Source organism: Rhodnius prolixus, unplaced genomic scaffold (assembly GCF_049639745.1).
Source record: "Rhodnius prolixus isolate KJV_2025 unplaced genomic scaffold, Rpr scaffold_5, whole genome shotgun sequence".
In the NCBI taxonomy this organism is placed as follows: domain Eukaryota; kingdom Metazoa; phylum Arthropoda; class Insecta; order Hemiptera; family Reduviidae; genus Rhodnius; species Rhodnius prolixus.
The window spans coordinates 24,408,658-24,425,483 of NW_027411624.1; the positions used below are offsets into that span (position 1 = coordinate 24,408,658).

At 29.6% G+C, this 16,826-nt stretch overlaps 2 protein-coding genes and 1 long non-coding RNA gene across 3 annotated transcripts; 2 read left to right on the forward strand and 1 right to left on the reverse strand.

Annotated features, from left to right (window-relative positions):
• The first annotated feature begins 515 nt into the window (after positions 1-515).
• On the forward strand, positions 516-8,676 carry LOC141458097 (hexamerin-like). The gene is made up of 11 exons (XM_074135680.1): positions 516-651; positions 1,979-2,097; positions 2,183-2,338; positions 2,922-3,099; positions 3,751-4,076; positions 5,134-5,298; positions 6,019-6,186; positions 6,470-6,601; positions 6,683-7,031; positions 8,131-8,276; positions 8,347-8,676. The coding sequence occupies exons 1-11, from the start codon at positions 552-554 to the stop codon at positions 8,632-8,634; spliced, it is 2,127 nt and encodes a 708-aa protein (XP_073991781.1). The 5' UTR covers positions 516-551; the 3' UTR covers positions 8,635-8,676.
• A 678-nt stretch (positions 8,677-9,354) lies between these two features.
• Mthfs (methenyltetrahydrofolate synthetase) lies at positions 9,355-10,835 on the reverse strand. The gene is made up of 4 exons (XM_074135692.1): positions 10,520-10,835; positions 10,321-10,448; positions 10,120-10,253; positions 9,355-9,593 (listed from the first exon to the last, which is right to left on the reverse strand). Exons 1-4 carry the CDS (start codon positions 10,634-10,636, stop codon positions 9,361-9,363), a joined length of 612 nt encoding a protein of 203 aa, XP_073991793.1. The 5' UTR covers positions 10,637-10,835; the 3' UTR covers positions 9,355-9,360.
• Positions 10,836-14,521: 3,686 nt separating this feature from the next.
• Positions 14,522-16,552, forward strand: LOC141458106 (uncharacterized). Its single transcript, XR_012460746.1, has 3 exons — positions 14,522-15,285; positions 15,775-15,909; positions 16,101-16,552. It is a non-coding gene; the product is annotated as an uncharacterized lncRNA (long non-coding RNA).
• Positions 16,553-16,826: the final 274 nt, after the last annotated feature.

The following is a 16,826-nucleotide window of genomic DNA, read 5'->3' on the forward strand; positions in this document are numbered from 1 at the left end:
CCCCAAACTCTTGTGCGTCATAAAATCACCAATTACATAGCCCAACTAAAAGGCGAAAATGCAGCTTTTAATATTTCAATTTTTTTCTGGATAAAACATAATTACAAATATTTATAAATGTTTATTAGAATTTTATCTTTTTATAAACTTGTGTTGATTTTATGTACTCTCTTCTAATTTTAAGCTCCTTGGATTTTTTAAAACTACAGTAGAAACAGTCCAACGTGTTAAAACTTACATATTTTTATTATTAATAAAGGGTAACAATTTATTAATTTAATGTCCTTCATATTCATAAATATTACATGACAATTATTAACCTCTGTATTTCAATATCTTCTATTTCGCAATTTAAATCACCCTTTTGAATGGCCACCAAGTTGTTCCAATTATTTATTGTTAGAAATGTTCTTCTTCTAAATCTGCTTGTCAATTTACCATATTATTATATAACAAGCAGAGATAGTTTATGGTATTTACGATTCAATCACTGATGGGTTGAGAAGGGTTCTCTTAACTCAGTTTTAGTTAGTTCCAGGGCCAACCTCGACATGTACATTACTAACATCTGGGTTTGCATTATATTTCTAAGACTAGACAATGCTTTAGCTTTACCAAAGGTTGTCCTGTTTGATAGAACTGGTTTACAAGGTATATTTTTTAATTTTTTAATGAACGACTTCTTTCTTTTTCTTCATTTTCTTCCTTTTTTTGTTTTTGCTTCTAAAAAAAAATTTGGTTTGAGCACACATACGTCTTTACAATTTTCCATCTTTTGATTTCGTACTTTTTTGTAATACTAATTTTTTTTAACGTATTGATTTCGTAATATAAAGCTATTAAGTTCATATTATTATTAGTACTAGTTTATACTACAATTAATATTAGTTTTTAAGAGTTTACACTACCATTTTTCCCTAATAGCCCTAAAACATTTTCTCAAACAAATAAGTAAATTAAATTACAGATCTATCTGTATTCATCTGTACATTGAATGAAAAAAATTGTCGGAGGCATTTTCGATAAAATCTCAAAAAAGTGAAAAATCCTTTGAGGAAAATGCTATTTCCGGTTTAGGAATTTTCTTTAAACTCAAAATTTTTAATTTTTTCAAAACACAGCTTTGCTCTCTGACAACGAACTTGTTTATTAAAATTATGTAATTTATAAAATTTAGCTTCTCCCAACATCAGTAGTGCAATTTGAGGGGACGCTCTGATCGGCAAAAAAGTAGAAAACAATTAAATAGATGACCATGGTAAAATTAAATAAAGCAATATTGTCTATCAGAGACCGTAGTTACGGTGATATAATATTCCCCACGTCTTTTTAATACTGTATATGATAAATTGACCGATTCATTCATTGATTCATTTCGGCGAATCAAAATCACATGAATTATCTTACACCGTATTGCTTCCTGAATTTCTCTACGAGAGGAATTACTTTTTGTAGATGTGTCTGTGGTTACATAAAACACACAGCAGAGCGTAATTCGTATTTAGTTTGCTGAGAGTTATCCTCCTAGTTTCAGAGGACTAAAATATCAAATATCATCAAATACAAATCTAGTTCCAATAATTGATAGACCTCTGATAATGGATGAGAATCCGAAACCGGCCAAGGATTCCAAAAATGCGTGCTAAGACGAATGAAATCAGTAATATTGTCCAGCACTGCGGATCTAACCGCATTTCCAATAAATTTAATAGCCTATGACGCCAAATTGAAATAATAATAGCTGAAGCTCAGCTAAGTGTACTTAATGCATATGCACTGCTTCCTCCATCAAAAAATTGCCTGACTTCTTTATATGTGGCATCTATTTCAGCCCTCGACCACTGAGCCAGAATTAACCTCACATTCTTTCTTTTTCATTTCACATATTCGATGGTCGATTGAAAGAGGGATTAAAAAAAAAAAGTATAAGTGTTATCAATAAGTATTACTATCATTAACAAATAATTATTTGCATTAGATTCAATACCAAATGATTATCCATTACAACAGAAACAATATGACGAATATCTTATGGGATACACCACCGAACCCGAACAGAATTTTGATCTGAGTAAAATTCCTAAGGATTTAGTCAGGGCAAGTACCTTAATTATAAACTTGATGAATTTATTTAAACTTCACTTGACTTTGCAATCATTAAACTTTTTTTTCTTGTTTTTAGAACAAAGAAGCCATAGAAAACGTTAAAAATATTCTTGAAAACGAAGGTTTTACTAAAACTGGTGTATTTGATTTATTGGACTATGATATGCGATACCAAACTACTGCGTTGTACGATATGTTTTCCGCTGTTCTTGATTGGAATGTTTTAAGAAAAGTAAGTGAACATAGATAATTTCTGCATGCGTTAAGAAGTACATATTGAAGTAATTTCTAATCAATACCGGTGGAGCTGAATTAAGGCTACCACTAATTACTTTTCTCGAATAAAGAATATTTTCTAAGCATATTACGTAGGACTACAAAATAAGGGTACTTTTATGCATTCCACATGAAACTTTTGAGGTTTACTAAGATAGTTTTGGCTTATGTTGTCATACACGTTCTTTACTAAAAGTTTTATCGACAATTGAAAGTGATATATCACAATAAAAAATGTAAAAGTAATTTTTAAATATCAACAACAAAGAAAAAGTTGATCAAGTCGTGTAAATTGGTAATAATTAATTTCATAATCTTTGTCCCATTATTAAAAAGTGTATATTTTTCCTATCATTTCCCTTATTTTTTCGTTAAGGTATTAATGATTGTGTTTGTAATTCTAGATTACTGCTAATTAATGAACTACTTTAATTGAAATTTCATTGTTCCAAACCTACTGATGAATTGATTGTCTTGTAGACAGTTAAATCATTATCTTATGATTACAAATTCACTTTATTTATTTTTTATTTTTATAGGTCGTCGATTATATGAAAAACAAAGTACATCCTGAGCAACTGACGTATGCTCTGGCTGTTACTGTGTATCACCATCCAAGATTTATCAGGCTTGCACCACCTAATTGGTTTGAAGTATTTCCAAATTATCTACTTCCTGCTACTAGTTTAAGGGAACTCTATAAAAGTAAAATGGAAGGTAAATTAATGTATAACTCAAATAAGCATAAACAATTTATTAATGAATCATAAAATTAGTTGTTTGAATGCCTGTTACAAAAAGGTTGGCAAAATTATTGTTTTCCTTCAAGCTATTGAAAGCTTCGTTTAATGTTAATCTAAGATTATAAAATTGGGTTTGATGCAACAAACGGTAAAAACTAAGTTCCAATAAATTTACAACCTCCTGTCCTCCTTTTTGTTTTAAAGAAAAATCACCAAAAGTTCATTCTTATTTGAGACTAAGAAGAGATGTGTACTCCTACTGTTGTGAAATACTTATTATAAATTCCAAAATATAAAAACAATAATGTATGTGAAAAAATAATCTTCTGTTCCACTTTGTTCTACAATTGGGGACACCCAATAAATGGTAATTATAATTATTGTATATAATGCTGCAACATTTTCTTATTTTGAAAAACAAGCATCAAAACAACACCCTCTCTTTAAATAGCTCATTGTTTCTCCTTGGCTACTCTATAGTAAGATTAATGTGTTTCGTCGGTAACGGTGGAGTCCCATCCAGTAATGGTTAATATCTCATCATTGCAAGATGATGAATTAATTTGCAGATATGAATTATTTGTTCCATTTTTTCCAGTTTAACAATTAATTATATGTTTTCCAGGTAAAAATGAAACCTTGGTGTATGTAAATATAGCAAATCAAACAGTACACGGTAAAAATGGTTATTTCAATCCTTTTGACGATGTTGATGAAGAATCTAAATTAAAATATTTTAGAGAAGATATGGGTTTAAGTAATATGTTCTTAAATTGGCATTTACATTTTCCAACATGGAAAAATTTCTCCGCTTCTATTCTGACAGAATCTTGGGAAGATCGTGGTCATTTATTCTATTATTTTCATCAACAACTATTGGCCAGATATAATTTAGAAAGGATAAACAACAGATTGAAACCAGTGGACAGAATGAGTTGGTCCAATGTTGAGGTATGTGTCTATTTTTGCTAAATTAAATGTTCTTTAAAATACTTTCTAGAAAACACACACAAATCATATTAATTTAAATTGATTACCTTTTGTTCAACACTGAATGACATGATATGGGTTTGTGAGTGTAAATTTGCATGAACGTATATTATTATCAACTTATGAAAAAAAAAATATGATGTTGAGTTTTCATAAGTGATAGGCTGTTCCCTTGAAGTTAATAAGTTTTAAAAATAGATGAATGGAAAGACTGAATTATTTGAAACAAAAATAAGAATTAAGGAAAAACAATCTCATTTCTCATTATGTTGAAGAATGTTATTATTATTACCCAATACTTAAGATAATACAAATAAATTAGAACTAAGCATATCAAACATCGTGTGAATTCGTGTTTGTAGATTAGGAGAGATCCAATTAGGAAGACAATCATGTCTTGCTATAATTAAGTTAGTCACTTTTAAAGCAAAATGATTTTAAATAGAAACTTTCGAAAAATTTTGAATCGAGATTTTCCGAGGGAGAGGCTGATTCCGCAGCTAATTTAAATACGTAAACTTGACAATGCATTTTATTATGATAATATTTGGATAATATGAAATTTTTATTTGTGTAACAACTTCATCAAAAAGTCTCTCTAATGACTACCTATTACCCAACACTACTGGCCTAGTGACTAAATTCTAAAAACGATATCCTGGAGTAAGCCCCAATAACATGAATTAGCAATCGACGAAATAATTATCGACCTTGGACTATGACATAAAAGGTATGAAGAGCAAATAAAAAGTTAAAGGAATCAGAATTTCGCTTTAAGAATACTTGTAAGCAATTTACTTGCAAGAATTTAGTTTGTAAAAATCGGAAAACAGAGAGGTAACTCACTTATATGGCGATAAGAGGACTTTATTGTCAATCATGTAGTGATTTCCTTTACTCTGTATGTTATGTATTAACTACATTATTTCAAGTATACGATGATCCACTTCCTATCTCCTTCAGCAGCTACAACTTAAAACTGAATTTTATTTATTTAAGATTTTGTGTTTTGTGATAGATGAGTCGCTACATTCCGGATTTATTAGACAATGAAGGCGTACCAATATTGGGTCGGCATACAGGCAAACCTGATCCTCATAACACTTGGTGGGAAAGGATTCAGGAAATGGAGAACTTGGAACAACGTATACAGGATGTTGTTGATTCTAATCTTGTGCTTAATGTTAGTGATGCTTTTTTCAATTCGACAGGCTCTAATATTTCAGCAATTTTAATTATATATGTACTTACTTTATTTATAAATGCCTCCTAGGTTTTAATTATTTAATTTATTATTATTATCATTATTTAATTTTGTACGTATTTCACAATTCGTCAGTTCTACGTTTAGATCCGCACAAGATATAAATTCAGTGTTAACAAATGTGTTCTCTGACAATGAGAATGCCACTATAATTTATTTTAAAAAAATTATCTTGATTAACCTTCATTACTTAAATCATCATATCGTTATTTTTTTTAGTTTTTAGTCCTAAAATTGGTTCAGAGTGCTCTTTTTAATGTTTACCTAAGTTGAAAGCCCGGAATTACACTTTTATCAAGTGTGTGCTATTTTAGTGAACGTTAAAAAGACACACATTGTTACTTATAATCTAAAGTTTTAAAAGCAAAGTAAGTTAAGTACGAACTGAAATAGTAGTAATTTAAAATGTGGTAGAATAAAAAAAAGATATCGTAGTAACAGAAAATGCTTCTAAATAAATGGTAAATATGTATATTTTTGTATTTAATTGATATCTCTAATGTAAAACAGAAACAAAAATTTACATTATAAATAACAAATTGACTTAAATATTAAGTAATATTAATATTACACGGCAGGCCACACTTCAAATAAAAGTAATGCTTTATTTTTTTATTAGTATTTATCCTTTTTTTCCAGAAATATCATCATAAATTGGAACCATTAAAGGAAGGTCACGAAATTTACCAATTAGGTAACACATTGTTGGGTACGGATAATTCTTCTCATCCAGAATTTTATGGTTCTTATTTCTTTGGCGGAATGGATACAGTGTCTATTATGGGTAAAGGAGATATTCCCGAACATGTTAGTCCATTCTTTTTTTCTAAACTTTTGATTTAAATTAAAATTTTTTCTTATCCTTTTTTTAGTTTTGTATGTAGAAGAGAAATTTATCCTTTCTCATGCTTTCTCTCTCTCACACATACACACACACACTCACGAGAGTATACACAGAGGGAGTGAGAGAGAATAGTTGTGCTTACTCTTATATATATAGTGCGAGGGTGATAGAATAAGCAAATCAGTTATTCTTCTTTATTAATCTTCTTTTTCTTAATAATCCAAATGTTTAAATTAATTTTCCTAGAAAGAACCAGGATTGTTTTTGAAAATGTTGACGTCTCTGAGAGATCCAATGTTTTACCAATTCCTAGAGAATACAATATCATATGTGGCACAGTATATATACACTTATATGAATAATTACCAAGAAATTGATGTAAGTAGTTAAAAAGTTCTACTTGTTATTTGTGTTGTTCAATGAAAATTCTTATTTATTACTTTCTTTATTTTTTTCCAGAGCCTTTATAATTATGATGGTCTTGTATTAGACTCTGTAGATATGAACAATCGTTTAACCACACATTTTGCGTATGAAGAAATAGATGTTACAAGAGCTGTGGATTTGGCCGCTGGTGAAACTATAGACGATGTTAAATATCGGGCTAAAGTATTAAAATTAAAACATCGTCCGTTCTCTTATACAATTAACATTACTAAGTATATAAAACCCACGGAAGTTGAAAAAACTAACGACTTGGTAATGTTCAGACTTTTCTTAGGACCGAAATTGGATTGGAGAGGCAGAGATTTTCCATTTAGTCAGGCTAGACAGTATTTTATCGAAATTGATAGATTTCCTATAGAACGTAAGGAAACCACTTTTTTTGTAACATTTCTGAGAGCATGTTAACAAAAAAAACTTGATAGTAGTTGCTTAATAAAAGTTATTTAATACTTTATCAGTATTCGTAAGACAGTGGCAGATGATTTGCTAATTCAGATACTAATTTCATAAGTAAACCATGCTCGTTTTAACAATAAACAGATTTTTTTTTTATTATGACCACCGAATGTTATTATAGAGCAACAAACTAACTCATCTTTTTACTTTACTCCGGCATTAGTGCTGGCCATTCTACTGCGAATAGTGCAAAAACTAGTCGTAAACCCATTATTTGCTACTAAAGTCTGCAATCAATTAAACTCCAAGCGTTCAACTCCTCCTGTCTGTAGATGTACTGTACAAAGTCTGCAATGTAAATCTGATGTAGATGATTCTGCAGGTAAGCAATCGTTTCCGAAGACATCTATAAAACCTGTTCGACGCAGGTTAGAACTATTAACATTCGCCCCGGAATATGCGGATTCGCAAGCCATTTGAATCCCTTCCATTTTAGTTATCTTGGTCGCCTCTCTTGACGTACTTTCGCAGTGTGCAGCATGAGTACATTTTTTTAAAATAATAATTTTACTTTATTCATTATTGGATCACTTGTGCGCTTACAGTTCCCCAAGCTACTCATTTTTTCATAAAAATCTATAAAAATTATTATAACAAAACAAGCAACAATAATTTAATTTGCATTAAGTTATTGTCTTATTTAATTTTTTCTAAATTCTATTAATTCTTTCTCTATTCTTTTCTATTTTTGTTTTTTAATTTCGTTTATATTGCCACCGTTGGAACTTTCAATCAATTTTTTCTTGAATTTCTCTTTAGGAAACTTAAGTGTATGGAAATCACATACTTTTTCTAAACTAGAGGTTTTATCTTCTATTCCTTCTTTTCGCCTTCCTTGTACATTTGGACCTTTTACATTTGTTAACTTGTACAGTTATTAAAAATATATAAATAAATAGCCGGTCATCTTTAATAATTTGGGTTTGCCACTTTCTTGCAGCCATTCTTCACTTTAAAAACTCGAAAGTTTGTTTATAGTAAAGAATAATATTGTTATTTTTTAGTTGTAAAAGGCCATAACAGTATAAAAAGAAGTTCTCTGAATTCAACAGTTTATGTAAATAACGGCGCGTTGAACTATGCTTTTGTTGAGGACAGAGTTAGAGAAGGCAAGGTTAAGAAGAATGACTGGGATCTCTCAATTTTTAACGTGCGTGTTAACACATTTTTAAAATTAATATTTAAAGCTCCACTTTAATTGATTTTTTTTTTTCTTGCAGGAAATTTCTTATTGTGGATTTCCAAACGATTTAATGTTGCCCAAAGGTGAAAAGCACGGTACACCTTTCCGCCTTATTGGGCTAATAACACCATTCACTTTAGGTACCCAGAATGGTGTGGTCAGAGATTTCAAATCATTTCCTTTGTGTGGACAGCCAAGGTTTATGGATCATTGGACTGGGTTTCCATTTGATCGAGTTGCGGGCATTACTGAGGAGACTTTTAGAGCCCCGTTTGCCATACATAAAGAAATCACCATTTATCATACTTCTCGTGATAACAAATAAAAAGTAATTGTGAAATATATTCTGTTATCAGTTTGTTCTTAATTTTTTTTTTTTTTTTTTTTTTCAAAAATTGGGAAAATAAGTTTCAATCGACTAAAATTTCTATGAGTTAGATGGTCAGTGCATGCGTCACTGTTATTATTTCTTAAATTCACTTTTTATTGAAATAAAATATAATTAAATAAATTACAAGAATTGAATGATTCTTTAAAAAATATAGTGCACAATATATATCTTAATTAAAGACAATTTAGCGTTTCTCATTGGTGGGAAGATTTGTGAGGAGAATTTCTTCAAATGATATCCATCAAGGTTTAATTACAAATTTATTTCGCCTACCTTTGAGTTATCATCCTGGAATCTTTGGTAAGGAAGGACGATGATTACAGAAGTATTAATTTCAAGGTTCGAAGTTTTGACTAAAATATTTAAACCTATCTAATATTGTTGAAACATGATTTCAATTTGTATAATAACTTAAAGCACATACTGCAGAACGATAAAAACTTTATATCTTTAAACCACTCTTATCGTCATTAAGACCCTGAGTACAAAAAAGAATGCTATTAGGAAATAAAATAGTTTATCCATATTTCTTTATGACTTATTGGTCTTTATGTTTTCATCTTTTAATGAATTACTTCTTCCGCTTACAAAAACAAGTAGTTTAGGAGCAGGAAAATGTTTCAATTAGGTCACAAAACAAATTAGACAACTATAGATACGTTATGCAGCTTTAAATACAACTCGGTCCAATAAAAAATCATTATCATTAGTCGGTAAATCGTCTAAAATTTGTTCAGAAAAAGCTATCCCTATGGTGTGAACATGACAACCTTTATCCTTCTGATATGATTTCATTCCTTGGAGGTAACGATCGTAGTATCCTTTTCCACGGCCAAGGCGTTTTCCACTCGAAGTGAACGCAAGACCCGGAACAATAATTAAATCAAGACCACCTAAAATTGAAAAAAAAAAAAAAAAAAATCCATTTTATTTCACTAATATTAAGGGTGTTAAAAAAATATTTTGAGCCCTAATCTAAGATTCTTAATTAATAAAAACAAATACAAAAATTACAAATTCGTGATTAGTACAAAAGCTAGAATGCGATAAATGGTACTTTAGAGGCTAGTCACCCAGCTATAGAACTTATCTAGAAATGTATCAAATATAATGACAAATATAAAAGTGACCGTCATCGCCTTACTAAAGATAAAATAAAAACTTAAATATTTTTCTTCTCATATCAATAGAATTTTGTTCTAAAACATTATAACAAAGTGATTTGTACGTTAAAAAAAAGAAGTGGTCTATATTAAGGCACTGATTTATATTATGAAGACTCCTCTGACGGTCAATCGACTAAGAAGTAGTTTTTAGTTTCAAGTTATGTTATTTTTCTAATTTTCTTTGTCTTTTTTTTTTGTTCTAAAACATAAACCAATAAAGACAGTAATAATAGTTAAGGCACTTTACACTTACCGTTTAAATAAGCATCTTCTCTTTCTTCATTTTGTAAAGGTTGCCTAACATTCCATTTATCTTTTGGCAACTGAACCAAATCTACAAGAGATCTTAATTTTACCATTTCCATTTTAGTTGAATTTTTACTGTACCTAATAGAAAACGTAATCTGATGAACAAGTTGTATAAAAGGTATTTGAATTCATAAATATTGCTCACCTAGGTATAAAACATTCCTTGCCGCGATTTAAAACATCTTTAACTAATTCATCGGTATTTATTTCTTCAGGCATACTAAGATAAAGGCCTACTCTTGTGGCTTGTACATATTCTGGCATATTGATGAGCTGGATTATAGTTTGTGTTAATCATTAAGGCTTAAATAAACTGAAAGAAAACATTTTTTATAAAAAATAACCTGTAAAGTAACATCCTTGGATTGTTCTATAATACTTTCTTTACTTAAATTAGATAATTTAATTTTTATTTTTGAACGAAGTACGTTTTTAGCTGAAACAACAGACATTTTCCACATTTGTTTCCTAAATGTAACTATAAAAACATCTACCAATATACAAGAGATAATAAACCATTTCAAAAAATAAAAGGTCAAAGGGCGCCGCTTTAGCTAAAGGTTATCTTTATGATTGAAAACATAATAAAAACACAGAATAGATGAGTCTAATCAAAACAATATTATATAAAAATTCTACAATAGTTTCGTCATAACCAACTATTACCTTCCACTCATGCCAATTGCAAATGCCAAAGTCAACGTTGGCGTTGACTGAGCTTTGAAGCAAGAGAACACTACGAGTTAAGAGCTCTCAGGCTTTATTAAGTATTTAATCTTGTGTATTAAGTAAACGTTTTGTCACCATTGTCTTGGTAAGTTGGCCACTAGTTAAGATAATTATTTTAGAACTATGGTCCCAGTCACCAGAATTTTAGGTGTTTATTCTCATTCAGGCTTAACTTAAACTTCATGTGTGTTTTGTGGGTCATTTTCATGATGCTTTTTTCAACTAAATTTGTCTGTTTTGATATTTAAAAAACGTGTGCTTCATCTAAATTATTATTTTATTGTGTCTTCTAGAGAACTTTGAAATTTCATGTTCTTGAATTTAAATTCCCACATCGCCTCTTTCTTTTTAAATTCTAATTAATTATTGTAATATTATTTTTTGTTTTATACTCTCTCTCCTCTTCACCCAAACCCTTGTAAATTGCTAATATTGAAAAGGTAATGAGGTCGTACATTGCACTCTTACGGACATTTTCAATCGTAATTTTCACAATTAGTTTTGATAATCTCTAATTTGTATTATTTAGAGATTAAATTGTACTATTGAGAGATTATTATTTAGAGAACTGTTAGCTTATATACGAAATATTTTTTTTAAACCAAACAACCTATTTCTACTTTCGGTGTTTATTGAAAATTTGCACGCTGTTGAGTGGCAAAAATTATGGAAGATGCAGTGGAAAACGATAGTTATTGATTTATCCCAGTATATTTGGCGAATGGGAGTGTAATGCGGAGACACAGTCTATGTAAGCAAATTTCAACGATTTCAAATTTATAAATAGTGATTCCAGTGTAATATTCGAGTCTGTTTTGGCCAATGTGAATCGATAAGTGTATTTTTTTTTGTTTTTATTCCTAACTTAAATAAAACAAATTTTTTTCTAGGCAAATTGTCGCGGATATAACGCTTTTAGATTACTTCGTAGGGATGTATGTTAGATGATACAAATAATACTACAGTCGAAATAGCGGAATCTGTGAACGAAGGCTAGCTTCGCGAAGAGATTACAGTACAGTCGAACGCGAGATTCATTCATCCTACTGAAGGTATATATATATATATATATACACTGGGCCAAAAAAGTCTGTGAACACTACCCTAAATTTTATTACTTTTATTATTATCTTAGTAGAAACTTCTTTTATTTTCAAATGAAGTATACTATTCGATAGAGGGAAACCAGAGTTTTCATTTTATATTCAATCTTTTATTTTTGTTCAACAGGAATATCACAATTAAATGTTTAACAAAACAACACCACACACGAATGCAAAAAAAGTCTGTGAACACTTTGCAGATAATAAATCATTCTTACACATTGTACGTGTATTATAAATTTTAAAAACTTGTAAGACCTCCTTTGTTCCTAATCACTTCCAACAAGCGAGCTTTCATCGATCCTACTAATTTTGTAGTCAACGTTGGAATTTTATCCCATTCTTCTAAAATAGCGTTTTTTAGTTGTTCACGGTTTCTTATTTCTCTTTTATTTATTTGGCGGCTGATTTCATCCCATAAATGTTCAATTGGGTTAAGGTCTGGCGATTGTGGAGGGGCGTTTAGGCGCCGGGGTGCATTATATAAAAGCCATTCCCGAGTTTTTAGTGCGGTATGTTTCGGGTCATTGTCTTGTTGGAAGACAAACGTTCCCTCCAACCCTAATTTTTTTGAACTTTCTCTTAAATTGCGTCTTAATATATCCACATACACATATTGGTCCATCATACCATTAATTAGATCTAACTTGCCCACTCCTTTAGCACTCATGCACCCCACACCAGAATGTTGCTTCCCCCATGCTTAAAAGTTGGCTTTATATTTTTCGTTTTCATAGCTTCATTTCGTTTTCGCCACACTTTTTGTCGTCCATCAGACCCACAAACATTGAATTTCGACTCATCTGAAAAGATTACGGTTTCCCAGAAACTAGAAGGCTTAGAAACATATTCTTTCGCGAAATCCAATCGGCGCTTACGATTTATTTTATTGATAAAAGGTTTTTCCTTGGGACTCGACCGCAATAATCGTATTCATGTAATTTATTTCTAATTGTCTGCGGTGTTACGCTTACACCATAATCACTTGATAATTCTTGACTGATTTTTTGAGCGCTTGTCCTGGGTTCTTCTTGAAATGAATCGTTTATGAAAGGAATTAAGTTTTGGTGGCCGCCCACTGCGTGGCCTACTAATCACATTTTCGTAATTTTCGTACTTTTTAATAATATTATGCACCGTTGAAGGGTTTTTTTGAACTATCTTCCCTATTTCTCGAATACTTTTTCTTTCATTTCGCAACCTCACAATAAGTTCACGAATTGGTCTGGGAACTTCCATATTAGTGGTTAAATGTATACTAATTAGATTATTTATTCACAAAACTGACTGTTGTGGTTTCTACAATACATTAGAGAACTTTGAAACTTTATTCAATCGCTTTTCTGTTTGTTATCTTAATGTTTTTACACATTTATGCAGCTGTTCACAGACTTTTTTTTCATTCGTGTGTGGTGTTGTTTTGTTAAACATGTAATTGTGATATTCCTGTTGAACAAAAATAAAAGATTGAATATAAAATGAAAACTCTGGTTTCCCTCTATCGAATAGTATACTTCATTTGGAAATAAAAGAAGTTTCTACTAAGATAATAATAAAAGTAATAAAATTTAGGTTAGTGTTCACAGACTTTTTTGGCCCAGTGTATATATATATAAGTAATATCTTAACTTAATTAGAAGTTAAGGAAGTATACGACCATCCTTTATGTGGAATTATTTTTCTGATAGTTTTATCCAATTTTTTTTTTTTTTGCATTGGTTTTCGCCATAGTAGCTATCATATTCTGATTATATTAATTACTTTGTCTTAAGAAGTTGTAAATGTCCTAACACACAATTAAGAATAGCTAGCATGTTTACTCTTATAAAGTTTTTTTTCAAGATTTTACTTATTTTCACTTGTTATATTATTTGAATCGTTTATTCATCATTATTTCATTAAAAAGAAATTATTTTTCAGAAAAACATGAAAGAAGTATAATTCTGTGATTTTTGCTTAAATTAGCACCCCCCTTCAACAACCAAAAATAAAATTCCAACTTTACAATATTAAAACATTATACATTCAGTAAACTTTCAAAACTCTGTAGTAGCCTCCATTAATTTTAATTTCATTTTTTTTTTTTGCAAAAAAAATTACGATTAACATTTTGAATGGCACATATAACCACCATATAACCTTTCTCACTTAGCAAGTGTAGAATAGAAAGAGACGGGAACGTCGGTGATGATGAAGTCTCGTTATTGAACTGAATAATCAGTCTCGATAGATTAACTATTTTGATAGATGAAATTTCGAAACTTGTCTGGGATAAAATAAACATAACAGTAATTTTAATGGATATTCTTTTAACGATACACCTACACTCATCCATTGGTTTTTCCAACCCCGGCAAGTTGTAGCCTAGTCATACTCACTGTTTATTAAAAAAGTTCCTGTATGGCCTCTTCTTTACATCCTACAACAAGACGGCAAATGTTGGATGATTCTCATTCGTTGTGTTCTGTATAATGAAGTCAAGGAAATCTACCTACCACATAGGTCCAGGTAATCTTATCCATTATTTAGTACATTCAAAGTATTAGTTATAAACTAAACCTTTTTCGTGATGATTAATCTTTCCATCGAAATTAAATAAATAAAGTTAATAATCGCTGTGAATGCTATAGCATATTTGAACAAATGAATCTCTTATTCAGCCTGTTTAAACTTCTTTTCAATAATAATAATTCTTTCTTTATTGAATTCTAACTTTTCTGTTAACTTGAATTTCATGGAAAAAGTTATTTTATTTATAAAATTAAATATTCTAAGAATTAATTTTTTTTTTATACAAATAAACCTAATTGGCAAGTAATTTTGAAGATTTAATTCGATTTTATTCGTATAAAAAAAGTAAATTCTTAAAACTCTGTTTATTAAACGTGTCAACTCTAGGTTTATTTCGTGCAAGTTCATTTATTTTGTTATAGAAGTATGTGTAATTAAATTAGTCGTACCTTCTTCTAGTAATAGGCTCATCTTGAATGCTATAAAATGTTATTTTAAGAAATTAAAGAGAACATTTTTTTGAAAAAAAGGTTTAGTTTAACTGATAAATTCTATGTTTTGAGTGAAGTATTAATGTAGTGTGAATGCAATTCGTATTACTCCTACTTATGTTTAATGTAATTTTTTTTTTTTTTTTTTCATGCTGTGGTAACATCGGTGGGCTTTTTGTCACCTTGCAGTCCTTAGCTTTAACCTGAGATGAATATTTAAGGGTCCTTCTATACTTCCAGCAGCACTACCATTAATGTGAAGTTATTCGCATCCAGGTAACTTTCATCTTATTATTTATTATGTTCAGCATGTTATAACAAGAATTAATACTTTTTTTCGTACAAATTATTCCTTTTTTTTGTATTTGAAAGAAGTTTTAATTTTAGTTGATTGTAGATAGCAGTAATTTAATTGAAATTAATTAAATTTTTCATTCTAAATTATTTTCCAATCACATAGAATTATTTTTAGTCGAACTTATAATTTTTAATTAATTTTCAAAAAAAAATTTCATAATGCTAGTAGATTATGTAATTATATTTTCCCAATGAAATTAATTTTTTTCCTAAGGAATGTGTGTTTTTTAAAATATATTTCATTATCGTTGCATGAAAAAATTTAGGTTTAAAAAAAATTATTTAGTTTAATTACAGTCTTCTTTATTTAATTTTTAAAATATACATAAATTATTACACATTTTTTTCTTAATGCTAGGTATAACTCAATAAACATTTCATTATTTAAATTATAATAATGATTTTCAGAATCAATACTGGGGATACCAAGAGTACTGCCTCCAAAACTAGTCATCAATGGAAACCCAAGTGAAAAAGACGTAAAAACATCAATCCATAGTTAACATTCCAGCAAATTAGGTTGGGAATCTATTTTAAAAAAAGGTATGTAGTTATACGTAACATGCATGATTTTATCAAAATGAGGTAGTATCATTACTCCTAAGTGATTAATCCAATCTCGATAGATTAATTAAGTTGATAGATAAAATTCTGAAGCCAGTCTTGAATAATTCATTTAGTGTGAATAAAATGGAAAGTGATAATGAATTATTCTTTAATCATTATCCATCCAGTGCTTTCATCAATTGGCATTTCTAACGCTGCCTAGTGATGCTCAGTGTTCATTGGAAAGCTACATGTATGGGTTTTTCTTTACATCTAACAGCAAGTTGGCCAATGTTGGATGATTCTTTATTATTCTAATCTGGAGATTGAAGAATATAAGGAAATCTACCTACTACTTGGACTGTGGAAATGTTCTTCAGGTAATCTTATCAACTATTTAGTACGTTCAAATTATTACAATATAAACTAAAACCTTTTTTAAGATGATTTAACTTTTCATCTCATCGGAATAATTAATGTTCTCTCTCTAGTAAAAAAAAAGGTTGATGTTTGATTTAAATAATCAACGATGTGAATGCATGCATTTTTAATCAAATGTAACTCTCACTCGGCCAATTTAAACTTTTTTTAATATCAAATCTTCTTTTATTGAATTCTAACTTTTTTTTAAACTTAAATTTCATGGAAAAGGTATTTTATTTAAAAATTGTAATATTCGTAGAATTTAAAAATTTAATTTCTTTTTCATAAACGAATAAATCTAATTGACAATAAAATAAAGTATTTTGGAAAATTTAATTCAGTTATATTAATGGAAAAAAAATTTAATTCTTAATAATTAACCGTCGAAGCGACAACATCTCCCACTTCATAATTCTTTGAGAGAGAGGTGATGGATGTTAGACTAGACTAGATAGATATGTTTGGGAGCGACAGAGCGACCTTCCCCCCTG